The 26,252-nt window shown below is 58.6% G+C and overlaps 1 protein-coding gene across 2 annotated transcripts in view; it reads right to left on the bottom strand.

The window, feature by feature from the left end:
• The window catches only part of USP4 (ubiquitin specific peptidase 4), a 29,311-nt gene extending 3,503 nt beyond the window's left edge, over nucleotides 1-25,808 (bottom strand). Inside the window, exons 1-16 of one of the 2 annotated variants that reach the window (XM_084902452.1) lie at nucleotides 25,578-25,753; nucleotides 23,607-23,734; nucleotides 19,216-19,346; nucleotides 17,841-17,967; nucleotides 17,182-17,327; nucleotides 17,032-17,093; nucleotides 13,268-13,408; nucleotides 12,458-12,575; nucleotides 12,059-12,232; nucleotides 9,690-9,848; nucleotides 8,481-8,705; nucleotides 5,559-5,642; nucleotides 4,719-4,813; nucleotides 2,494-2,685; nucleotides 1,876-1,964; nucleotides 1,195-1,422 (exon numbers count right to left, since the gene is read on the bottom strand). In XM_084902452.1, the coding sequence (XP_084758578.1) occupies nucleotides 1,195-1,422; nucleotides 1,876-1,964; nucleotides 2,494-2,685; nucleotides 4,719-4,813; nucleotides 5,559-5,642; nucleotides 8,481-8,705; nucleotides 9,690-9,848; nucleotides 12,059-12,232; nucleotides 12,458-12,575; nucleotides 13,268-13,408; nucleotides 17,032-17,093; nucleotides 17,182-17,327; nucleotides 17,841-17,967; nucleotides 19,216-19,346; nucleotides 23,607-23,734; nucleotides 25,578-25,678 (2,200 nt within the window). In that variant the 5' untranslated portion in view covers nucleotides 25,679-25,753. Of the gene's footprint in view, nucleotides 1-1,194; nucleotides 1,423-1,875; nucleotides 1,965-2,493; nucleotides 2,686-4,718; nucleotides 4,814-5,558; nucleotides 5,643-8,480; nucleotides 8,706-9,689; nucleotides 9,849-12,058; nucleotides 12,233-12,457; nucleotides 12,576-13,267; nucleotides 13,409-17,031; nucleotides 17,094-17,181; nucleotides 17,328-17,840; nucleotides 17,968-19,215; nucleotides 19,347-23,606; nucleotides 23,735-25,577 lie in introns of both variants that reach the window. The other variant, XM_084902453.1, reaches the window with a different exon arrangement.
• Nucleotides 25,809-26,252: the final 444 nt, after the last annotated feature.

Below are 26,252 nucleotides of genomic sequence, written 5' to 3'. Positions count from 1 at the left end.
TTCAGGTCACACTGAGGCTGCACCCCGGACGGCCGCCCAGCACCAGCCCGAGCAACGCTCTGCTTCAGCCGCCGCACCCCGGGCCCGTACTTCGGCCCCGGTCTCCCCTCGCACAGACAAGCTCCAGCTGCCACCACATTATGTGGAAGGACGGAGAAACGGGCTGGAACTGCCCTCCGCCTTAACCCGCAGAAAAGCTGACCGAGTCAGATCCCGCCGCCGCCTGCGCCGCCCCCCTGAGGGACGCACAGGAGCTGCAGGGGCCGCCCCCACCGCAGGCGCTTCCAGGCCCCGGGGTGTGTGGGGGGGGGAGCGGTGGGGGGGACTACGCTGAGGAGTCAGACCGGAGTTCCAGAAAACTGCTAGAAATTGTAAGACAACGTCTAAAAGGAGAAAGCCGCCCGGGGAAGAGGGAACAGTTCTAAATAAATCTGTCATTTAGAACTTTTAAAGAAGAAGAGCAAAGGAAAAGCCAGCGAGCTGAGGACGTCAGTTCCTCTCTGCTCCGGGGAAGGCGGCAGGGCCCTCCTGCCGGTGCGGCATCCCCGCTGGCCCGCGCCTGTCGCCCACGACGCCCACTGGAGGGCGCCTCTTCCGACCGGAGGGCAGCCCCGCCTGCAAACCCACGCCCCCCTCTCTCGGGGCTGTTCAGGAGCACCTTACGGAACCAGGGAAACAAGGGAAACGCATTCTTGGCCTCCGGAGCCAAGTCTGGAGAAGACTGCCCCCCGGGGGGAGACAGGGAGCCTGGCAGAAGCAGGGAGGGAGGGAGCTCCTGAACCATCGAGAACAGAGGGAAGAGGCTGGCAGGAGGAGGGGGGGGGTTTTTGAACGTGTGCGCCTCTGTGCACAGTGTCTCTCTGTTCACTATCGATTGATTGATTTTCGAGACAGGAAGCAGAGAGGGGGTGAGAGAGAAACACTGATTTGTTGTTCTACTTACTTACGCCTTCATTGGTTGATTATTCGTATGAGCCCTGACTGAGGATCGAACCCACAACCCTGGCACAGTGGGACCCACTGACCTACCTACCAGGCCTCCATGTCTCTTAGACAGCCCTTGGGGAGCGTCAAGAGAAGAGGGCACAAGTGTGTGTTCCCGGAGACACACGGAGGCCATGGGCCCAAAGCAGGAAGTACCGAGACCACGCCCTCCCCGGACAGGCCCGGCCTGCCAGAGGCAGACACGCTTACAGCTGAGTTTCAGCAGCTTCCCGTCGGTCGCAAGGGCGTTGATGTCGGCCGTCCCGTAGGAGTTCACGAGGCTGAAGGTGAAGAGCCTTTTGGGGCAGGGCCGGCCCGCGCTCTTCCTCTGGGCCGTCTCCCCCTGGTCGCCTCCCGGCTCCTCCTCCCAGCCGCCCTCGGGCTCCGAGAGCTGCTCTCGGCCCTCCTCCAGGTGCTCCATCTCCTCCTCGTCCTCTCCTGCACAAAGGAAGCTCCTGTACCACGGGCCACTGTCCGCGTCAAAGCGTGCTTAGTGTCCACCCCCGTGTTCCTCCAGGTTTCCTAAAAACCTTTCTACGGATTTTTAGAAGGAATGGAGAGGAGAGAGAGAAGCAGCAGCCAGCTGCCTCCTGCACGCCCCCTACTGGGCATCCACCCACAACCTGGGCACGTGCCCCGCCCCGGAACCCAACCGGCAACTTCTTGGTACAGGAGGTGACTCTCGACCAACTGAGCCCCACCAGCTGGGCAAGAAGCACCCCCTCTAATCCCCGCGCTCAGAACTGAACCCCAACTCAGCCACAGCCCCGCTCGGCTCAGCCTGTCTGAGCGGCAGCCAGCCCACCTGCCCAGGAGGCTCCTCCAGGGGCCAGGCAGAGCCCCAGTGCCCCCCGCCCGGTGTGACCTCTGGGACAGCGGGGCAGCGCTCACCTTCACAGCTGCCTCGGGAGCCATTGCAGGCCCCGGGCTCCAGGGGCGAGCCGCCCGCCTCCTGGGGCAGCGGCTGTTTAATGTAGCGGCTTGAAAGAGAAAAGAAAAACTGTCAGCGGTAACGTTTACGTACTGTCCCCACTCCTCACCTACAGGTAGTTCACAATGTACACAGTGACCCGAAGGCAGTTTAATAAAAGGCTCTGACATCACGTGATGGCTCAGCACTTGAAGAGACTGAGAGGAACCCAGAGACGAGGTGTCAGCTGCCACGTCCCTGAGACTCAGGACGGTGTTTCCAGCATCACCGTCCAAAGCCTCTCCCAGGCTTTAACTACCGCTTCAGACCGGCAGTGGGATTCTTCAAAAACGTGGTTCAAATAAATAATGCAGCCAAAGCACTGGACTCCCTAACGCAAGTGACTGACAGCTGGGAGACACACCTCCCGGGACAGGAGGCAGCGGAGGTGCTTAAGAGGAGCCCACCCCCGGCACCTGCCCGGCCTCAGGGGCTGGCACCGCTGTTCTAATGGGAGCGGGCACGCGGGGGCACCACGGGCCCTGCAGGAGGGTCAGCACTATGGCCACCTTGGCATTGACCTCAGGGAACAAACCAACCTGATCCGCTCGCACACAGCCTGGTACAGAGACTCGAGGGTCAGCGTGTGCTTGGGGACGGACACCAGCAGCGGCTGCCCATACAGCACTGCCCCGGAGGACGGGCTGGACGGCCGGGACTTCCTCTCCCGGAAGTAGACGGGGAGCGTGACGCACTCGGAGCCATCCGCGCAGGTGCTGCAGACCTCGTACCTGTCAGTCACACAGGAACGGTCAGGACAGAGACCCGCCTGCAGCTACATGTGGCCACAACTACGGTGACTGGACAGCACGCTTTGGCACGGAGGCAGAGAACCCACACTCCAGACCATTCCAGGGCTGGACCACGCAGCCCGGGCGCGGCTCAGGGGTGCCCCCTCCCCACCACAGCCCGGGGTCCTCCAGCGGGATCAGCAGCCCGGCTGTCACCGCCCATCACTCCGCACAGACACACAGGCCCGGCCAGACTCCGCGTTTGTCACCAGGAATTCACCTTCTAAAAAAGCACTCTCTGTGCCCTGTCCTTTAGTAAAACAAGACATTATACAGACGTTCACCCGGAACATTAGCCAAAGACCCTTTATTTCAAATGAAGAAGCAAATTTATAAAACAAATTGCTTGTCATCTTTGTTCAAAAACACTGAAGTAAAAGAATCATTATCTAAATTTTTTAAAAATCAGTGATAACCAAAGAAACTGGTAAACACAAATCAATGATTTTGAAAAATGTGTCTTACTTAGTGAATACATGGGACTGAGGAGAGTTAGATGTTTTATCCTGGAACAGATGTTACCAAAATGCTGGCAACCGACTGTGGTCTTTCCCTCTTCCTATAGGGGGAGACACAAGCTTACTGATTCAATTTTTGAAAACTATAAACACAAAATCACACACACACACCCCTCCCCAGGTGCCTGGCCAGCAGTTCTGACTAGTAAATGCAGGAGCTTGTTTTTAACCTCACAAAAATGTCCGAGCTGTGCGCCAGGGCAGCGGTCGCTGGCCTTTCGGACCTCACGGGCCCCCAGTGGTGCGCGGACCCCGGGTTGGCGGCCGCTAGACGGCTGCTCTCAGGTGAGGCCCTGGTGGTCTAACATCAAGGTCACGAACCAGGCCTTGGAGGGAGGCTGGCCCGACTCTGCGCCCCTCTGCCAGTTTCCGGTGCTGTGCCCAGGCCACGCCCCTAGCGCCCACGTCTGTTTGCTCAGGGGCCACACACCACCCACCTCAGTGCCAGCCGAGCAGGCAGCGCTCAGCAGCACCCACCACACGCCGAGTGCCAGGTGAGAACAATGGCTTTCCTGGACCCGGCCCCCAGGCTGTGAATCCCTTCGTGAGGGTGGTCTGCCAGCCCCCTCCTGGCAGCACCGGCTCTCGGCTCAGCTACGTACAGGCCCTGGTTTCCAGGAAGGAGCCGGGTCCGAGGGGACATGCCCCAGGCTGCGGCCCAGGCGAGCTCGGCCTCCGCTGTGAGGGAGGGAAGACGGCGCTGAGGAGGGAGCTGCCTGACCAGCGGGGACAGAGCCGGGGCCGGGGCGGGGCCGAGAACCATCGTTAGAGTGACCCAGGAGTCCGAGGGCAACCGTAAGGGAAGGGATGGCCTCTGGTGTAGTGCCTTCCTCACTCAAAAACAAAACCAACAAAACCCTACAGCTCTCACCACCAAAGGCAAGCTGGCGGCGAAAGGAAAGAAGGAGCCAGCAGACAGGACTGGGGCGCAGGCCAGCTTACACTGTAGCCGCCCCCGGGCGAGGACGGCACAGACCTGCTACGAGGGCGATCCCGAGGCAGGAGTGGGGAGGCCGGGGACCAGCTGGGGTCGGAGCGTGCTGTCCCCAGGAACGCGGAAACTCAGCCTCCGAGCTCACAGCATCAACCTGTCCCTGTCCCTGTCCCTGTCCCTGTCCCCGGCCCCGGCCCCGGCCCTGGGCCAGCCGTGCCCGGAGGGAGGAGGCTCTCCCTGGCCTGGCCGCCCTGGGCCGGCCAGGCTCGCCCACGCCGCGCTGCCCGAGAAAGGCACCTGCCGGCAGCACCGCCGGCGGGACCTCGCAGGAAGCACGGACGGTGGTGTCACACTGAGCGCCGTCTGGAGCCTCTGGCTCTGAAGTCGGAGGCACTCAGCACGGACGGCTGCCTGCAGCCCCTCAGCCACCTCTGGCCCGGGGGAGGGCAGGTCCACGTGCTCCAGGACCGAGGAGGAGCCTCCAGCCTGTGTCCGGCCTGCAGCCCGCCGCCCGCACTCACACAAAGATGTCGTCCCGGGGCATGATGTGGTTCAGCCCTTCGTCCGTCTGGAAGATCTTGTGGAACCGGTGATTGTACACGTCTGTGACCACCATCTGAGGGTGACAGGAGCAGGAAGGTTACGGCGGGGTTAAGAGCACACCTGCTTCCGCCGAGGGACAGAGGGAGCTGTGCATCCAGAGCGCGCGCCCTGGGGGCAACCTGAGCTCGGGCTGGCCTGCGGGGAGCGGCATGGCTGCTCGGCGGAAGGCATGCTGGCCACGTCCGCCCGCCTCCGCCCTGGGCTCAGCCCTAGAGGCAGGGGCGGGAGGTGCGTGCCATCGGAGACTGGAAGGCCCCTGGAGTCTCCAAGCCGCCCTCAGCACAGGGAAAACGGACCGATCCCCAAGCACAACCGCCTGGAACCAGCATCCGGGACCCGGGCCCTCAGGCCAGGGGCCTTCCCTCTGCCCACCTCCAGGCCAGGCCAGGCTCAGCAGAAGCCCAGCTGGGGCAGCGGTTTAAACACAGATTTCCATCCAGAACATCACACGTCACACAGACATGGGCGCTTGGGCAGGAAAGGACTTGGCCTCCTCTCATCGTGAAGGAGGGACAGGGAGGGGAGGCAGTGGAGAGCAGAGCCCTCCTGGCCTTGGCCGTGGCGAGTGCGACCCCATGAGGAAAGCTGTGCCCGGGGGTCCGGGAGCAGGGCTCAGCGGCCGTGCGCAGGCAGCACGCCGGTCCTGAGCACGAGATGCGATCACATCCGGCCAGCCAGTGAGGACCCCCAGAAGGGCCCCAGGTGAAAACCAACCCCACGGGATGTGCAGGCCCCACCGGGGGCACGCCCTGCCTTACGTTTTCCGCAGCCACGCCCGACAGCCTGGACAGCGCCTCGCACAGGTCCGACACGGCGCCCATCAGCGGCACGGTCACACGGTACTGCAGAGAAAGACGGGGTGAGGGAGACGGGGGGAGGGAGACGGGGGGAGGGAGACGGGGATGAGGGAGATGAGGGGAGGGAGACGGGGATAAGGGAGACGGGGTGAGGGAGACGGGGGGAGGGAGACGGGGATAAGGGAGACGGGGCGAGGGAGACGGGGGGAGGGAGACGGGGGGAGGGAGACGGGGATAAGGGAGACGGGGGTGAGGGAGACGGGGGTGAGGGAGACGGGGGGAGGGAGACGGGGGTGAGGGAGACGGGGGGAGGGAGACGGGGGTGAGGGAGACGGGGGTGAGAAAGACGGGGGTGAGGGAGACGGGGTGAGAAAGACGGGGGGAGGGAGACGGGGTGAGAAAGACGGGGGGAGGGAGACGGGGGGAGGGAGACGGGGGGAGGGAGACGGGGGGAGGGAGACGGGGGGAGGGAGACGGGGGGAGGGAGACGGGGGGAGGGAGACGGGGGGAGGGAGACGAGGGGAGGGAGACGGGGATGAGGGAGACGGGGATGAGGGAGACGGGGGGAGGGAGACGGGGATGAGGGAGACGGGGGGAGGGAGACGGGGCGAGGGAGACGGGGATGAGGGAGACGGGGGGAGGGAGACGGGGGGAGGGAGACGGGGGGAGGGAGACGGGGGGAGGGAGACGGGGGAGGGAGACGGGGGAGGGAGACGGGGGAGGGAGACGGGGGGAGGGAGACGGGGGGAGGGAGACGGGGGAGGGAGACGGGGGGAGGGAGACGGGGGGAGGGAGACGGGGGGAGGGAGACGGGGGGAGGGAGACGGGGGGAGGGAGACGGGGGAGGGAGACGGGGGGAGGGAGACGGGGGAGGGAGACGGGGGAGGGAGACGGGGGAGGGAGACGGGGGAGGGAGACGGGGGAGGGAGACGGGGATAAGGGAGACGGGGGGAGGGAGACGGGGGAGGGAGACGGGGGAGGGAGACGGGGGAGGGAGACGGGGGGAGGGAGACGGGGGGAGGGAGACGGGGGAGGGAGACGGGGGAGGGAGACGGGGGAGGGAGACGGGGGAGGGAGACGGGGATAAGGGAGACGGGGATAAGGGAGACGGGGGGAGGGAGACGGGGGAGGGAGACGGGGGAGGGAGACGGGGGAGGGAGACGGGGGGAGGGAGACGGGGGAGGGAGACGGGGGAGGGAGACGGGGGGAGGGAGACGGGGATAAGGGAGACGGGGGGAGGGAGACGGGGGGAGGGAGACGGGGGAGGGAGACGGGGGGAGGGAGACGGGGATAAGGGAGACGGGGGGAGGGAGACGGGGGGAGGGAGACGGGGGAGGGAGACGGGGGAGGGAGACGGGGGAGGGAGACGGGGGGAGGGAGACGGGGGGAGAGAGACGGGGGAGGGAGACGGGGGAGGGAGACGGGGGAGGGAGACGGGGGAGGGAGACGGGGGAGGGAGACGGGGATAAGGGAGACGGGGGGAGGGAGACGGGGGAGGAGACGGGGGAGGGAGACGGGGGAGTGAGACGGGGGAGGGAGACGGGGGGAGGGAGACGGGGGGAGGGAGACGGGGGAGGGGACGGGGGAGGGGACGGGGGAGGGAGACGGGGGAGGGAGACGGGGGAGGGGACGGGGGAGGGAGACGGGGGAGGGAGACGGGGGGGGGAGACGGGGGGGGGAGACGGGGGAGGGGAGACGGGGGAGGGAGACGGGGGAGGGAGACGGGGGGAGGGAGACGGGGGAGGGAGACGGGGGAGGGAGATGAGGGGAGGGAGACGGGGGAGGGAGACGGGGGAGGGAGACGGGGGAGGGAGACGGGGGAGGGAGACGGGGGAGGGAGACGGGGGAGGGAGACGGGGGGAGGGGACGGGGGAGGGAGACGGGGGGAGGGGACGGGGGAGGGAGACGGGGGAGGGAGATGAGGGGAGGGAGACGGGGGAGGGAGACGGGGGGAGGGAGACGGGGGGAGGGAGACGGGGGGAGGGAGACGGGGGAGGGAGACGGGGGAGGGAGACGGGGGAGGGAGACGGGGGAGGGAGACGGGGGAGGGAGACGGGGGAGGGAGACGGGGGAGGGAGACGGGGGAGGGAGACGGGGGAGGGAGAGGCATGGGCACGCCCCAAACGGGGGAGGTGAGCAGGAAGAGCAGCGTTTGGGAGGCAGGAGTGTCCTTCCAGGAAGTCTACAGTGAGCTCAGGGCCAGACAGGTGGCAGCAGAGCCAAGAGGAAGGGCTTCTGTCTAGACAGAGCACGGCTGTATTTATTTATTTATTAATACATCTCTTACTGATTTCAGGGGGCGAGGGAAGAGACAGAAACATCAGTGATGAGAGAGAATCACTGACTGGCTGCCTCCTGCACGCCCCACACTGGGGATCGAGCCTGCAACCTGGGCACGTGTTCTTGACCAGAATTGAACTCAGAAGAACCCTTCAGCTGCAGGCCATGCTCTATTCGCTGAGCCACACCAGCCAGGGCAGCACGGTTTCATTTTATTCTTAACTACGTTCTTGGGAGAACTATTAGAATTGTACAGCTGCCAGCCAGCCCTCACGCGAACACCCAGAGGCCACAGTGCAGACGCAGGGAGCCATCTGCCTGGCGTTCCGTGGAGCCCTCCTGGCGGCCTGAGGGGGACCGGACGAAGAAAGGGCCCTGCTTCCGGTCCCAACATTCCGATTCAAGGAGCACCAGGCAGCGGAGCCCGCTCCCGCCGCTGGGGAGCGCCACGGGAAAGGGGCCGAGGGGCCGAGTGCCGGGGTGACACGGAGCCTGCTGGAGGCCACGGGCTTTCCGCCAGTCGGTGAGCGCCTGCTGAGGGAGAGGGAAGGGGCCTCCTCTGGGCCTGGACACCACTCAACACGGAGGTGCCCCGGCTCTCACCTGCGCAGGCCTGCAGCGAGGGTCGGCGGGAACCAGGAAGACCTCCATGACGCGATCTTTCTTCAAGGGCAGCGGGAGAGTTAGGTAACAAAATGGGTCAAAGGTCACAGAGACCTTGGCACACTCTGGGCACACCAACGTGGACTTGAAGAGGCCGTGGAAGGTGTCCACGATCACAGAGTCGTTCCGCAGCCGGTGGTTCTCCCAGGCCTCCTTCGCGACCACCTGAGGACGAGAGGAAGGGTGAGCGGCCGCCGACAGCCCCGCGGCCCGAAGGCTCCAGAGAAACCGGGCGGAGCCCGGCTGGCTGTCGTCCCAGCACCGAGCGGCTGAGGTGTGCCTCCCGGGCATAACAGGGTGCAGGTGTGGTCCCTCGTTCGGGTGCAGGTTTCCCTCTCACATCAATGTCCCCCCTCCTTTATAGAACCTACGAAAACCGTGTCCTCGGTGAAGATTGAACATGAGGCAGGCTGTGCAGCCAAGAACTGGGCCGGCCAGCCAGAGCGCGCGCGCACACACACACACACACACACACACACACACACACGCCAGCTCCACGCCGCCACATGCTTAGTGCTGACGGAGCCACTCAGGAAGCCGGCCTCTGCCGTTCCTGAGGGGAGCCCGTGCACTGAGCACTGGGGGCGCACAGGCCTGACTGGGGGCGCACAGGCCTGACTGGGGGCGCACAGGCCTGACTGGGGGCGCACAGGCCTGACTGGGGGCGCCGCCTGCGCCGGGGTTTCGTCAGTGAGGGGTGAGCGTCCAGCGCTTTTCCTCTAAGAGGTGAATCTACGTCCAAGCAGTCACACTGGCCCTCCACCGCGGCAGGAGGCTTACAGCACACACCAAGTCCCTTCGCACGGGCCAGAAAGCACGGGAAGGTGTGAGTGCCCAGCGAAACCATAACAATATTCTGATGATCACTGAGGGACCCTGACGAGAGCAGTCAGTCTCAGGAGCCCACACCACAGGCTCTCTGCAGTCAGCGAGCCCGTCTCTAGTCATCGGTGAAATGCCAGCACACGGGCTTCGATCTGACGGCGCCACGAGGGAGCAGCAGGAGCGGCTGCGTTCACCCTCCCTCTGACCTGGAATGCACTCTACCAGCACCACAGCCTCAGCACCAACGACAACAGACCGCCAGGCCCTGGCACCAGCCCCGGAGGACAGGGCGTCCCGGAAGACCGCGCAGTCTCCGCGACGCACCGCGTCCGGCCGCCCGTTGGCGTCCTGCAGCTCCAGGTAGGGCTTCTTCTTCACGCGGTTCAGGTCTTCGTGCAGCCCGTCCAGCAGGAAGGCGAGCAGCTCCTGGGAGTCCTGCTGCTGGTAGCCGGAGAACTGCGGGGCGAAGCGGCCCACCTGGGTCTGCAGGAGCAAGGGCACCGAGGGCAAAGGCGCGTCAGAGGGGTCAGCCCGAAACTCACACCAAGTCCTTTGCAGCCCTGGCCGGGTTGGCTTAGTGGTTAGAGCGTCCACCCACGGACCAATGGGTTCGATTCCTGGTCAAAGGCATGTACCTGGGATGCAGACCCAGTCCTGGCCTGGGCATGTGCAGGAAGCAACTGACTGATGTCTCTCACATGGATGTCTCTCTTTTCCTCCTACCTCCCTCCCTTCCACCCTCTCCAAAAGCCAAAGGGAAAATATCCTGGGGTGAGGATTACAAAAAGCAGAGAGAAAAAAACACATACATATACATATACCTATACATATGTATATACATATATACATACACACACACACACACATATGTACATACATATATATATATATATATACACATAGAGAGAGAGAGAGAGAGAGAGGGACAGACAGACAGAGATAGAGACAGAGGGAGGGAGGAAGTGGGGGGGGAGAACAGAAAGCTCTGCAGCTCTGCAGGAAGCTGGGACAGTAAGGGACATCTGGTTGAACAGCCCTCGCCAGAGAGGGCCTGGTCAGAGCCAGGAGGGCAGGGCTCTGGAGCCTGGCCTGCCCTAAGGAGAGGAAAGGTGGCCTGAGCACTGACGGAAGGCGCTCCAGCTTCCTGGCTCCGCTCCGGGAGAGCCGGACGAGGCGCACACCAGCCTGGGCCTGACAGCACCGTGTGCGTGCGCTGACCTCCGGCGATCCTCGGTGCTCCCACCAGCGACGCCGGCCTCCCGGCAGCCTGCTGGCGGCGCCATCCCAGGCCCCCAGCCCTGCAGGAGCGATTCCGATGAGCCTACAGCTGGAGAGCCGCTGCTCCACCTGTGCTAGCAGCAGGGACCCTCGCCACATGTGCACGTAGACTAAATTAATTAAAACTAACACGGTAACAAACCCAGGCCTGTGGCTCCCACACGGACAGCGCAGAGAGGAGGCGCCACGCTCCCTCGCCTCTAACCCTGCCCGCCAGCCGTCCGTTACGTGAGCACAGCCCAGCGTGCTGTCACCCAGGGCTGGGCTGTGACATCACTACGTCTCCCGGAATTAATGTGACCGTGGCCATGAAGAGGCTTAGCTTTCAATTCCAATGAGCCACTTGAGATTGTGACGTCCTCCGTGAACGGAGGTGCTAGTCATTTCCTCCGGAATAAAACCGCCCGTCTTTCCCGGGGCTCAGGGAGGTCCCCGGAAGCCCAGCGGCCGGCAAAGAGCTCTGCTCAGATTTCACAGCGGGAGGCCAGGCATCCCCGCAGCAGGAGACACACTCAGGCGAGGGGAAGACCATGTTACTGTAAGCACCCATCTCCTCCTCAATCTTTTTTTTTTAAAGATATTTTTATTGATTTCAGAGGGAAGGAAGAGAGAGAAGAAGGGAGAGAAGAAGAGAGAGATGGAGAGAGAGAGAAATGCAAGAGAATAATAAATCTGCTGCCTCCTGCACGCCCCACACGGGATCAAGCCCACAGCCTTGGTATGTGCCGAGTGGTAATCAAACCACTGAGCAACACTGGCCAGGCCTCCCAATCTTCTTTCGCTGCCTCACATCACCTTCCAATAATGCCAACCCAATTCCTAACTCAGGAGGCTCACCTCAAAGCACTATGGGTACAGGTTCCAGGCTCAGAGAACTGGGAGCAGCCTGCAGATGACACTGGAACTTAACTTGAACTTTTGTGGTCCGGCTTAAGCTGCTGGCTGTTTAAAGGCTGGTGCCACAGAATGCAGCATTCTGAGCAACAAGCTTATAAATGACTTCTCAAGTACCCCAGCCCAGTGACAGGGCTGAGGCCACTTAGGATAAATGCACTAAATGGCTGACCAACGGGGAAGAAGAATCTGATCATGTGATGTCTCTAGTCTCAGACTGCATCTTTTTTAAGAAAATATGTTTCTATTGATTTCAGAGAAGAAGGGAGAGGGAGAGACAGAAACATCGATGAGAGAGAATCATAAATCAGCTGTCCTCTACACACCCCATTCCCGCAGCCCAGGCGTATGCTCTGACCAGGGATCAAACCGTGACCTGGTTCTTAGGTCAACACTGAACCACTGGCTCACACTGGCCAGGCTCAGGTTCCATCTTAGTCTCACAGGCAAGCAAAAGAAGGCCTCCTCCCACATGAAACCAGCCTCCCCTCACACGGGCGGGAGCATGTACATCCACCGACCTTGAACATGCGAGGCGCCACGTGCGCGTCCCTCCCGGACCACATCTGCTTGATGAGCTCGGCGTAGGCCTCTGCGATCTCGCCCTTCATCCCCAGGGGGTTGTCTCTGTTGATCTCGGCCTCGTACTCGTCCTGGAGGAAGTAGTCCGTCAGGGGCGCGGTGTTGCTCAGGCACTGGAAGAGAGCGGGGGAGCTGACTGCTGGAGCGCACCCCGAACTGAAGGGACACCAGGGCGGCACCGGCCCAGGGAGTCCGCACACCTCCCTGAAGGCTCACCCAGAGGCACGGCCTCCCCAGAGGCCACACCGGTGGCACCTTGCAGCTACCCTCCCAGGGGATGGCCTCAGGCCACTCCTGCCCCAGTCCACTCATTGGCACAGACGGAAGCGCCCCTTTACCTGCAAAGCAGAGTTCATGAAGCAGGTGTTCCCCAGGTTTCCGAGTCCGCAGAGCCCGGGGTGGACCTGAGGCGATGGCGGCTCCTGACAATTGTACGAAGCAGAGAAGCCAGAGCCACTGGAAAACACAACGCACGGCACCAGTGAGAAGGGCGTCACACGCGCGCCCTCAGGGCTGCGCCAGGGCCTCTGAGCTCTCGTCTGGCAATAACCCCACGAGACAGGCTCTCTCCTCCCCTGCAGCCCCCCTCCCCCCCGCCCCTGCCATCGGTGTGGCAGGCTAGCAGGCGGCCACACATCCTGAGGAGGAGAAATGCTATTTGAACGCCCTCTTCCAGGCTGTGGCAGAGCTAATTGTGTATTCCTCCAGAAGGCAATGCCAGGTGACTGCCGGAAAGATCGCCGTGGCTACCGCGACCTGGAGCACGCAGCTGCCACCACTCCGGCCACACGGCCCTGCCTGCACTGAGGCGGCCCGCCGTGGGCTGTGGCGGAGGCTGAGCCGCGTGGGAAGGATCGCAGCCGTCCCGAGGGGAAAGGCGGGGCTCTCCCGCAGCAGTCACCCTCAGAGCGCCGCTGCCCGGCCAGCCCTTCCTTCCCAGTGACCCGTGACCCCCGGTGACAGGCTGTGCGACAGCGCCCGCCGGTGGGAGCACAAGTCACTTAGGTCAGTACAGGCGGCCCTCACTGCGAGCAGGAAGTGCAGAGAGGCCGCAGCAGCAGGCCGGCGGGGCCCGTGCCCCGGCTCAGTGCAGCGGCGGAGCGCGCAGGAGGACTCGGGGGGAGCCGGGTGGGAGGGCCTGCTCTTACCCCCTGCCGACACCGGAACTGTGCATCCCAGAGGTGTTAGTGCTATCACCATTTGCAATGGGAGAGGCAGACACAGAGGAATAGGGACTCGCTGATGATTTTGGAGAGGTAGTGAAAGTTCTGCTAGGCGCAGTGCTTGATCTGGGAAAGAGAAGCAGAAACAATGCCACTGACTTTCAGCAAAAAGCAAGCCCTGTTCAATGCCTTAGGTCTCTTCTCAGGAGCAATGTCCTCTGCCCGCGCTGTGGCTCAGCGGCTGAGCGTCCATCCAGAACCTGATCACAGTTCGATGCGCAGTCAGGGCACCTGCCCAGATTCAGGCTGGATCTCCAGTAGGGGCGTGAGGAGGCAGCCCATCAATAATTCTCTCCCATCATCTGATATTTCTCTCTCCCTTCCTCTAAAACCAATAAAAACATTTAAATAAATAAATAAATAAATGTTCTCCATATTCAATTAAATTGCAAAAAGCCTATTTTTGCCAAAACCGGTTTGGCTCAGTGGATGGGGTGTCGGCCTGCGGACTGAAAGGTCCCGGGTTCGATTCCGGTTAAGAGCATGTACCTTGGTTGCGGGCACATCCCCAGGGGGGGGTGTGCAGGAGGCAGCAGATCAATGTTTCTCTCTCATCGATGTTTCTGACCCTGTATCCCTCTCTCTGCCTCTCTGTAAAAAAAAAAATCAATAAAATATTTTTAAAAAAGAAAGAAAAAAAGGCCTATTTTCAAGCAATTAATTGATAATTCAACCACCTGGTCATATACTTAATCTTTCAGTAGGATAAACCACAAGTTTGATCTTCAGGGTTCAGTTTGATTTATAAATCGTGAGCTTCACTAAATTTTAAGAGTTATCAGTGAAAGATATGGAAAAATAGCACAGAGATGAATTACCCCAAAAATACTCAACCCAAACTAAACAGCTGGCCCTACGAACACCAGAACAGAAAGGGCAATTTGCTTTCACTATGCAAGGGGGAATGCTTTAGTTTCTGCAAATTCACCAAATGCGAGGGGCCTATCTCACCAAACTCATCCTACCTAATAATAGACAAACACCCACAGCCAATCAGGAGTTGGTATGCAAATTAACCTGACAAAGATGGAGGGCTAATTTGCATACGCAGGCATAGAGTGGCCAGACAGGATGCCTGCTATGGGGGATGTAGAGGGTGCGAAGGAGCTACAGGAGAGTGCTCTGGCCGGGAGGGAGGACCTGCAGGCTCCTGGGCAGCCGGGAGCGAAGCCAGGGGAAGGAAGGTCTATTCTTGCACGAATATTCGTGCACCAGGCCTCTAGTATTTCATATTTTTCACAGCATCTTATTTTAGATTTATTCCCACTTCCAGGTTAATTCAAATTGCCCCAAATAGTCAATAGATACCCATTTTACCCATTTTCTACTAAACCCCACATAAAAATATGCAGGAGGAAAGGGAGTCATTCTGCTGGGACCGGTTTGGCTCAGTGGATAGAGCGTCAGTCTACGGACTGAAAGGTCCCGGGTTCGATTCCAGGCAAAGGCATGTACCTTGGTTGCAGGCACATCCCCAGTAGGGGGTGTGCAAGAGGCAGCTGATCGATGATTCTCTCTCATCGATGTTTCTAGCTCTCTCTCTCTCTCTTCCTCTCTGTGAGAAATCAATAAAACATATTTTTTAAAAAAAAGAAAGGGAGTCATTCTGCACTGTGACCTGTGTCAAAGTGTACAGGATGGCTCTCCTTCCAGACTGGGGTTATTTTTAGAGTACAGAAACTGACGAGAGCACCCAGTCATAGCACCCTGCCCAAGTCATGGGAGCTGGTGCCAGCCAGGGTTCCTGTGAGGAGGCGAAATATGGCAGCAGAGATAAGGAGCGGTCCTATCTGTGCCCGGGCAGCAGTGGGCAGAGGTCAGGAAGCCACCTGGGGCCCAAAGGGAACTGAGTTCTGCTCCACACTCTGAAGTCACAGTGAGGGAGAGGGAGGAGGAGAGGGAGAGGCGGCCCCCAGACCCTCACCTCCCCGCCTTCTCTAACCTGACAACCACCAGCTGCGCTCACAGAGCCTTATCCTCGTGCTGAAAGGAGTGCAAGAACTCCAGGACGCTCGTGAAGGGGGACCCATCACAGCCAGGGCACTTTCTGACCACGCAGGTGCCTAGGCACACGTTTCGGTTTGTCCCGGGTGCAGGCTCCCCGTCTCCTATGCCAGCAGAAAGTCACTACCCAGGGCTGGTCTGATGTGGCAGCCTCCGTTACCTCGGGGGTGGAAACCGGTACCACAGGAGAGCGGAGTGCAAATTCTGACATACTCGGACGGCATCATGGTGTGTGGTCTAACACCCCCTTTCTAGTAATTATTTACAGGTTATTCCCTTTAATTTTTGTTTGTTTGTTTATTTTTATTTTAGAGATAGAAGAAGAGAGAGAGAAACAGAGACAGAGAGAGAAAAAGAGAGAAACATCGATGTGAGAGTTACATGGATTGTTTGGCTCCCACACACACTCTGACTGGGGATCAGCCTACAGCCCAGGTGCACGTCCTGGTCAGGAATCGAACCCTCCGGTAGGCGGGATGACGCTCCAACCCAGCGCTGCACTGGCCGGGCTGTTCCCTTGAACTTCAAAGATCCTTATAAGCCAATTACACGTATCTAAGACCTATCCATTTTCTGGTTGAAATGAAAGAAAGGAAAAAAAATGCAAAATTTTATTTGACATATGATTAAATTGTTCTAGAAAATACTGTCAGTAATTTTCAGAGTAAATTCAGTTGAAAAGAAACCTAGTGATGAATATACACAAAGATACCGTTTGATTTGCTCAAAACGTACATGATACAAAGTTCTTTTTAAACTACACCCTTGACAAATCAAACTCAAGACCCGTGTGCAGAAAAGTGGCGTGTGTGCAGAAAACGCCTGGGCACTGGCATTCGTCCTCAGGCCTCACAGCACAGAGGGCACCGCCGCTGAGACACCGGACTCAGGCCTCCCCTCCGTGTGCGTCTCCCACCGCCAACACTGAGACACAGGCTGCACCCACAGGACACGGGCCGCCCGGCCCTTCCGCCAGGTCTGTCCTGCTCCATCCACGTCCGGCAGTCTCGTCACGCGTGCCCCGAGCCCAACAGGAGCCCAGCAGGAGGCCTGTGACACGCGCAGCCTGCACCCCTTGCTCCGCTGCCCTGTTCGCCCTCAGATGCCCTCCAGACCGCACGCTGCCTCCGACAGTGACCCCGGCACTGTCGCCCGTGTGCGCGCTCACATCGCCGCTGCGGGAACACCGGCCTTCAGAAGTACTGCGAGTCGGTCGATCGGGCCCCGTGGCTGAGATCAACCATAAACCGAGATTCTCAAAGGAGCTGTGAACCATCACTGTGCACCAGGCACTGCCCACGGCCCGCCTGAGGAAAGGGAGCCAAGACCGACGCCGTCCGGACCGTGAGAGCACACGCTGCCCCGAGCTCCGCCATGAGAAAACCCACCCTCTGCTGCCGCCCTCCCGACACACACAGTCCCACCCCCGCACGGCTGCTCCTGAGACAGGGCCCGAGCCCCGACAAAAACAAAGCCGCCTCCTGCCTCCCTCACACCTGCCAGCTCGCCCGCGGACGGCTGCCCAGACGCTGCCCAGCGAAGGCCAGCACCTGCAGCCTGGACCACAGGCTCGGCTATAAAACCAAACGTATGTCCATCTAGGAAGCATTTTCTCAGCCTAAGCCACTGCCTCAGGAGTGTCTCTCACACCCTGTGCCCGGCCGCCGGGAGAAACATCCACTTACTTTGACGGCAGGGTCTGCCTCGGCCACGTACCATCCTCATTTTGGGGCTCAATGACTAGCACCTGGGAGAAAAGGAGAGCCACGTGTGGGATGTGCGAACCTCCCCCCGCCCCCGGCTGAGCTGCCCGCTGGGCACGCCTGGCCTCCTACCTGCCCCTGGTACAGCCCCGCGTCCTGGACGGTGTTGTCGAGCTTGCTCAGCTGCTCGTAGGTGTTGCTCATGTACTTGTTCCACAGCCGCGTCTCCCGCTCCGCGGGGATGTTGAACAGCTTGCGCATCTCCTTCTCGATGGTGGCTGCGGACAGGCAGGCGGCTCAGAGCTGGCTCCGAGGGCAGGTACCCAGCCCTGGCCAGTGAACGCCCCTCCGTCCTTCCCGAGGCCACGGGGCGCTCCGGACCGAACGCTGACTGACCTCAGGCCAACCTCTTGCCTCAGGCCTGGAAATGTTCCCTGCACTTGTCCTTCTCTGATGACTGGTCCCATTTATAGCACAGAGCAGCCCCGAGAAGGGAGACCTCGTCTCTGGAGTGAGGCGGCTCTGGTTCCCAACACTCAGCTGTCCCAGTCTCGCAGAGACTGCTCAGTGAGTTACGCTCCGCTCTCTGAATCCACGTTTCTCACTCTCTACCACAGATGTCAGACGGGCATGACTCTCAGGCTTAGCTCCCCCCAGTAACAGTCCGGGGAGCAGCTCCCAGCCAGGACAGTAACCAGAACCCGAGACAACCTGGTGACACGTCAGAGGAGGGCACCCAGCTCCCTTCCCATCGGCCACCACGCCCCGCACCCTCTCCCAGGCCTGCTCACCGATGGTGTCTGCCTTGCTGAAATGGCAGCTCAGCACGTTGTTGGGGTCGCTGTTCTCGCACAGCTTCAGCTCCAGGAGGTACACCTCCACCTTGCAGTGCTTGACAAACAGGCCGTACTCCACGACCTGGGGGAGAGGCACGGTGAGGGCGGCGCACCCTGCAGTCCGGAAGCCCGTGGCTCCGCGGAGCCGGGCAGAACTCCACCGACCAGCGCTTTCCTCCAGTGGCCAGCAGAGCCAGGGTCAGATTTTTTTTTGTTGTTTTCTTTTTTTTTTTTTTAATATGTTTTATTGATTTTTTTACAGAGAGGAAGGGAGAGAGAGAGCTAGAAACATCGATGAGAGAGAAACATCGACCAGCTGCCTCTTGCACACCCCCTACCAGGGATGTGCCCGCAACCAACGTATATGCCCCTGACCAGAATCGAACCTGGGACCTTTCAGTCCGCAGACCGACGCTCTACCACTGAGCCAAACCGGTTCCGGCCAAGGGTCAGATGTTTACGCCACTGGCATCTGGCCGAGGATTAAAACCCCTCTCCACGCACGAGGGCCAACCAAGAGCACATGGCGGAACCACAGCCAGCACCAGCACCGCGCAACGGGCCCACTGTTCACCACTGAGTCAGGGGACTAGACACTGTGGCTGAAGCCCTTGGCGGCACACTTGCCACTCGGCAGCACTGGCCGTGGGGGCTTCTGCGGGAAGCCGGCATGCGCCTAAACTTTGGTCCTAACCCCTTTCCAGGTTCCAGGTTCCAAGCTGGAGAGAAAGGAGGGGGCTCTGGCCTCTGACTCAGAAGCCTGGCTTCGGGCCAACAGCTCTGGCCTCCTCTGAGAGGAGGGAGCACCACACCAGCAGGTCACCCGGGCCTACGAGCGCCTCTCAGCAGGCTGAGCCCTGGGAGGACAAGCCAACTCCAGGTGGGCATCGGAGGGGGTCTTCTCCGGAGTGCTGTCTGCCCGAGGGGTACCAATCTGGGCTTTCATCCCAGGGACTGCCTGCCTTCCAGAGGCTGATCCTCTGGTTATGAACACCTGGCGTTTGAGATGGTCACCGTGTGGCACAGACACGTAGGCCCGGGGAAAGCAGGAGGATCAGCAAGGCTGAGATAAACAAGCAGTGCATTCCACATGCCCACATGACCCCGGTGAACCTGCTCATACAGCCGTTCCCATGGCAGCGTGAGCACAGCCCACGCCTCTGCCGCTCTGCTGGTGAAGGCCACGCACTGTGCCATCCGGGTGAGCAGCCTCCTCACCACCATTCACACCACAGAACCAGAACCAAGGCCTCCAACCCCTTGGGCCACCAGCACCGCAGACCAGGGAGCAGGGAGACTGACCAGCACCTGTGAGCGTGCCTGTACTCACTTTCCTGACGATGGGCTGCTGGCCTTCGACGCAGCCATACCAGTCTAGCAGCTTATTCCAGGCCTCAGTTGGGACCAATACGTAGTCTAACTCATCAATTAAATGTTCTTTCAGGGTCTGACTCTCAGGATCTGAAAAGAGAAAACAGGTTATAATTCACTGCTCTTCCCCTCAGAAATGTTTGTTTTACATGATTCCTGTCTTTTTTAGAAACCAGAAAAGTATTTCCAAGAACAGGAAAAATTGATTTCCGAGAGGAAGAGAGGGAAAGATAGAAACATCAATGATGAGAGAGAAGTCAATAAAAACATATTTTTGAGAAATGGTTAAGATGATAAGTCTTACGCGTATTTTACTACAATTTAAAACAAAAAGGGGCCCTGGTTGGGTCGCTCAGTTGGTTAGAGATTGTCCTGATACACCAGTTGGGGATTCGATCCCCGCACATATAAGAAGCAATCAATGAACGCATAAAAAAGTGAACAACAAATCAATGTTTCTCTCTCTTTCTAAAAAAAACAACCCCCAATCAATAGATTTCTTTTAAAAAGAGTGGATAGTCCTCAGTGATGAGCCAACCACTTTCCACAGCAGCTGTGGCCTGAGGGTTAACACTGACAGACCCCACACTTTTTCTTTTCATCAACAGAAGGGGGTCCAGGGGGTCCAGGAGATTCCTCCCAAACACTGATATCTGCCCACCCTGTTTGGCTCAGTGGATAGAGGTCGGCCTGCGGACTGAAGGGTCCCAGGTTCGAATCCGGTCAAGGGCACATGCCCGGGTTGCAGGCTCGATCCTCAGTGTGGAGTGTGCAGGAGGCAGCCGATCCATGATTCTCTCTCATCATTGATGTTTCTCTCTCTCTCTCTCCCTTCCCCTTCCTCTCGGAAATCAATAAAAATAATTTTTTTAATTGATACCTAAATTCCAAAACTGTAATTTATAAATTAAAAAAGTATGAAAGGTCAAAGTTATTCACTATTATCTTATTTCTCACACCATACAGATCTGGCCACCCAAACTGTGCCAACAGCAGCCAGAGCCTTTACAGTGGAAAGGAGCCCTGGTCAGTTAGCTCAGTGGTTCGGGGTTTAGTCCTGTCAGGGCACATACTGGAATCAATTAATGAACGCATGAATGGGTGTAACAGTGAACTAATCTTTTTTTCTCTTCTTTCCCCTCTCTCTCAAATCAATCAAGGAACCAACAGCCTTCAGCATCATCAACCCCACCTATGTACAGTAGTTCTATAGGGCCCTTTTCCCTGAGGCTCAATGACAATCTTCCCAAATACGTCTTTCTTATGCTGTGCACTGCAAATGTAGAAAACTTCACTGGGATTTTCAATGCAGTTCACTAGTTTCACTTAAAACTGGAAGGAATTCTCATCATTTGCAGCAACCTGGATGGAATTGGAGAACATCATGCTGAGTGAAATAAGCCAGTCAATGATCTCTCTCTCAAGAAATAAGCCAGTCAATGAAAGAGAAACACCACATGACCTCACTCATTTATGGATAATAAAGAACATTATAAACTGATGAACCAAAAGATAGATATAGAGACAGTAAAGCAACAAGCAGACTGTCAAATTACAGCAGGTAGGGTAGGGAGATCTGGGGGAGATAATAGATCAACCGAAGGACTTGTATACACACATATAAGTACAACCAATGGACACAAAACTCTGGGGAGGGAGGGTATGTATGGGGGGGGGGGGCAATGTTAAAATATGTACACAGATAATAATTTAATAAAAAAAATTAAAAAATAAAAATCACACGGGTTTGAAATGAAGATTTAGCCTCTGCAACCGTCTTCAACAGAGAGCCAAACAGGGAAGGAAGATGAGAGCACGTCAGTCGAAGCAGAGGCGTCCCTCTGATGCCTCGCGGGAGCAGGGAGAAGGGGAGCACGGGGAGAAGGGTGCTCTGTAGGCAGCGCCAGCCCAGATATGCTCTACCCTCAACTTGCCACACTTTCCAAGTCCCTTCCAAGTCACTCCCAGGAGCGCGGTGGAAGGCAGCCACAGGGCCTGGCACGTGACCCAGAGCCTGGGAAGGAAGGGGTACCTTCATTTGCCCTAGATAGGTCATGCCTGCACTGTCAGTGTCACCGAGTTTAAACGGAATGTACTTCTCACTTCCCAAGTACACAGCAAGTGCTTCAAGCCAAAGCCAAACTGGGGGCCACAAAAGGAGTGTGTGCCCCTAGGTGAAGGTCACGTGGCACACCTTCCCAGAGCCCCCAGCTCCAAGGTCTCATCGCTATCCCTCTTAGAAGCTGTATGAGTCCCCTTCAGCCCTGGTTGGTAGGTCAGGTGGCTGGAGCATCACCCTGATAGCCAAGGTTGCAGGTTTGATCCCCAATCAGGGCACATACAAGAACCAACGAATGCATAAGGGGTGGAAAACCAATGTTTTTCTTTCTCGCTCTCTTCTCTCCCCTTCTTTTTTATTATTACTTCAGAGAGGAAGGAAGAGGGAGACAGAAACATCAATGGTGAGAGAGAACCACCCATCAACCACCTCCACACTTCCCCAACTGGGGATCTCTCCCTTCTCTCTCTAAAAAAAAAGATCAATAAATTTAAAAAAAAGAGAAAGAAAAAAATGAAAAAGCATTCTCCTTTTAAAACAAGAGAAAAGGATGCAGTGCAGACATTTTTGCAATGATCCCCTGAGGCCGCTTCACGGTAAGAAGCCGTTCTGTGACCTAGTTCGGAAACAAAGCACCTGGCCTGGTTATGTAACTCAGGCTCCCCTCAGTGAGGACTGAGCCCCAGCACCACTCCTTCGAAAAGCACCAGGTTCCTAGTACGAGGTCCCTGATCCACCTCCCCCGCTGCCTGCCTTCCTGCTGCCCTGATTCTGGGCACAGGAGACAGGCGCCTCTCTCTGTCCTGCCTGCAAGGGCGTCTAGCGCCGGCAGCACACAGCGGGGGGAGGCTGCCCCGTCTCTGTGCAGACCCAGGTGCCAGCTAAGCTCAGTCGCTTCGTCCATTCGGAGCTGACTCCCGCCTCTCCTCATCCTACCTCTCTAACAAGCAGCATCACAAAAAGTCTACAGCTTGTTCCACAGTTAAGGTAACAAAGAAAATTCTGGTTCTCAGCCGAAACCGGTTTGGCTCAGTGGATAGAGCATTGGCCTGCGGACTGAAGGGTCCCGGGTTCAATTCCGGTCAAGGGCATGTACCTTGGTTGCGGGCACATCCCCAGTAGGGGGTGTGCAAGAGGCAGCTGATCGATGATTCTTTCTCATCGATGTTTCTAACGCTCTATTCCTCTCTGTAAAAAAATCAATAAATTAAAAAGAAATTTTTTAAAAAATTCTGGTTCTCAATTTTCAGATTCCAGATGTAATTTCAAAATACCATTTCTTTCTATTCCATATACTAACCTACAATCTCTAGCAGGCTTTGTGCAGTGGCAGTATCCTAGCCAATGGGGTTTAGCCGAGGCGTGATTATTGCTAATTGAAAAAAATTAATAAAAATAAAATCTCTAGCAGAACTAGTTTGCAAAAAAAAAAAGAGAGAGAGCGAGAGAGAGAGAGAGAGAGAGAGAGAGAGATTTTAAATACTAGAAGCATGCCCTTGCTAGCAGTAGTTAATTGAGAATGAAACCAACTGAGCTTCTCCCTGAAGGTCTGTGAAGTCCTACTCCAGACACAAACAGAAGACACTGTATCCCCACAGGAGAACGTCAGTGCACACTGTCCGTGTTACACACAGACGTGACCCCAGGCCACTGCCCAAATGACACATTAGAAAAGCAACGGGGGGAAAAAAAAAAAAGAAAGAAAAGCAACGGGAGCTTGGCTAGTGTGGCTCAGTGAACTGAGCACCGCCCAATAGACCAAGAGGTCCTGGGTTCGATTCCTGGTCAGGGTACATGCCCAGGTTTCGGGCCCCATCCACAGTAGGAGGCGTGCAGGAAGCAGCCGATCGATGTCTCTCTCTTATTAATGTTCTCTCTCTCCCTCTCCCTTCTCCTTTTTATCTAAAAACCAATTTAAAAAGAAAGAAAAGCAACAGGAGTGATCGCCCTCCCGGGAGCACCCACACTCTGCCTTCCTCTCAGGCGAGCAGCCCCTGAACTCTCAGAAGGGTCCCCCCAGGACTTGCAACCAGGGGAGCAAAGGCAGGGCAGCTTGTCCTGGGCTGACTCCCCGAACCTGTCTCCTCGGCCCCTTCCTCTGACTTCCCAGTGAGGCATCAGCCCCGCCCGATAACATTCCTTCCCGGAAACAGTTCCGAGTCAAAGCAGCCCTGCCGGGCTCTGCGGCTGCTGCTCCCCGGCACGCACGTCCTGTCACTGTCCCGGCTTTCACAAATGCCTGTCCTACAGAAAGCCAGCAGAAAGGAGAGGAAAGCAACAGGAGACTGCACCTGAGAAGAGTCCGGAGTTGTCGATGGGGCCAGGGAACATGTTGTGCTCGCCCACGTTGTACATGTCCCAGCTGTCGAAGCCCACGTACTTCTTCCACTGTTTGAACCACCGGTTGTCAATCAGATACCTGGAGAGAGGCAGAGATTTACTGCACCGGAGGAGCTGAGGTGGTAAGTTTCTGCAGCTGACCCCTCAGGTTTTCACGGACTTTCCATCTGAGGAGCAAATCCCCACTAAAAAAATCATCGCCAACAGGAGCGGGGCCGGGCCCCCAGAGCACAGAGCTCACCAATACTGCCCATTAAGTGAGACGATTGTTGAAAGAGTGAATAAATGAAAGGAAGGAAATGATTGGTTTCAAAATGCTTAAAGGAAATATTTCTATAGATAAAACCTTGTTTGCCAATGATCAAGTCACTAATTTCATAATGATTTTATAGAGGTTCTCTTCCAGTTAGACAACTGGGTTACACTGCTTTGCTTGACACAAAGGGCATTAAACTAATTTTCTTTCTGAAAGTGGGATAATAACATCCCGCATTTCAGAAGTCCTTTGAAGACCAAACAAGATACACTTTTTTAAGAGTTGTACGTCTGTATATATGTAGACACACACACACACACACCAAGAGTGTCTAGGTACATTTACCTTGCCAAAAAAACGAGTTGATCTGGTTATATTTTAAAAGTACCCCTGTGTTGTTTTACAAATAAGACAGAAGGAGAGGAAAACACCTGTGATTAAACAAAGCATAACATTCAAATCGGTGGGCCCTTCAAGTTTTATTTATGGCCGGAAGAACCCATAAATACATCCAGATCTCTAAAATGCTCTTTCCCTCCAAGTGCTGTGTGAGTTTAGTCTCCCTCACACGTCCTCTGCTTTTGCCGAGCATTCTGCAGGAATCACCGTATGCAGGGTGCCTTCTCAAAGTGACTCTGCTGCCCTGGCCGCTGGGGCTCGGGTCCCATTCCCCCGCAGGGCACAGGGCCAGGCTGCCCCGTCAAGGCCCTTGCAGGGGGCAGCAGATTGGTCTCTCTCTCTCTCTCTTTCTCTCTCTCTCTCACGGGTGTTTCTCTCACTCTCACCCTTCCTTTCCCTAAAACCAATAATAATAATAATAATAATAATAATAATAATGAAATGTAAATGCCTCCGCTTGCCCCGTCTTTCAAGAACACTAGAGCCGCATGTGAATTCCTGCTAATGCCAGCGTCTCTCCTCTCCTCCCTCCTCACCTCCCTGACACCGGGAGAGGTTACCGACGCCGCCCCGGTTCCTGGAGGGCCGCCCGCAGCGCCAGCCGGTCCTGCTCCCACAGAAACACCGCCCAGAAGCCTCCTCCCGCGTGGGGTGCTGCCCCTTCCACTAAACAACTCCGGGAATCCGGCCTCCGGCTCCTCTCAGCGCCGGGCGCTTCGTCGTCCTCTTCTCTAGGCTCCCAGGGCTGCGGCCACATTGTTTTCCATTTGCTACTAAAACCGGCTGGCGCTCGCACTCATTGGTTCGGCTTCAGACCTTGACACCGGCTCCGCAGTTTACAAGTTACTAAGTATCTTCTCCGATCCTCGCTCTCCCCCGGGGCGGGCGCGGGGCCGCTCCGAAGGGAAGGCCGGGCGGGAGGTGTGGACGCCTTCCCCCAAGGTCACTCGGCGAGTCCTCCGGGGAGGAGGGCTCTCCTCGCCCGAAGGCCCCGGGGAGCCCTCACTCCCCGTCCCCCGGCCCGCAGCCCTCTCCCGGCGGGGCCGCCCCGGGGCCCCCGAGAGCCGGGACGCCCTTCAGCTCCGCCCACGCTGCCCCCAGGAGTGACCTCAGGGCCCGCCCCCGAGAGGCCGGGGCCGGCGCTGTCCTCAGGACCACCGGCATCGCCCCCGCCGGGCCGCTGCCCGAGCCGAGGGAGAGGGGCCCGGCCTGAGCGCCGGGGACGGACCCCGACCCCGCGCGGCGGCGAGGGGAGCCCGGCGCTCACCACTGCGCCCCCCGCTGGAGCGTGGTCCTCATCAAGGCCCCGAGCTCGGACTTCTGGGTCTCCGCATCTGGTCGCTCCCCGGAGCCTCCGCCTTCCGCCATCTCGTCCGCGGCCCCGGCCCAGCCGACCCGGACATCCGCCTCGCGCACAGCGTGCCGTGGGCCACGCCCCCTCGCACGCGCGCACGTTCACGCGCGCACGCGCGCTCCTCCTCCCCCGGCGCCGCGGCCCCGACTGGTCTCCCCGCCCCCACGCGCCCGCCTCTCCCGCGCTTGCGCAGTGGGGCAGGGAGGGGCCGGAAGTGGGGCCGCGCGGCGGGGAAGGAGCGGCCACTTCCTCCCGCCCTGCTGTCCGCCCCGCGGGGTCCGCTCCCTCCTCTCTCTGTCCAGCCCCGCGGCCTCAGGCATCAGGGCCCGCGACCCCTCGGTTGGAGGGGGTCACCGGGAGGACGTGATGGCCGGCTGACCCGCGAGCTGGGCCGGCCACCCCCCGCCCGTCTGTCCTGGGGGCGTGCGTCCCGCGGCCTCGGAGCCGCCAGAGAGAGGGACGCGGTGTGGGCATCTTGGGGAACCGGTGGCGGAGGAGTTAGGCCTCTGTCCAAACTTCAGTTTCCTGGCGGGCCCGTAGGGGACCAGCCGGGCTCTGACCTCGGGGCGGCCGGCCGCGGGGACTCAC

The sequence above is a fragment of the Pipistrellus hanaki genome, assembly GCF_964339955.1.
Source record: "Pipistrellus hanaki genome assembly, chromosome: 13".
Taxonomy (NCBI): Eukaryota; Metazoa; Chordata; class Mammalia; order Chiroptera; family Vespertilionidae; genus Pipistrellus; species Pipistrellus hanaki.
Note: the sequence above shows the minus strand (reverse complement) of the source record. Positions and strands in the feature narration are given on the sequence as shown.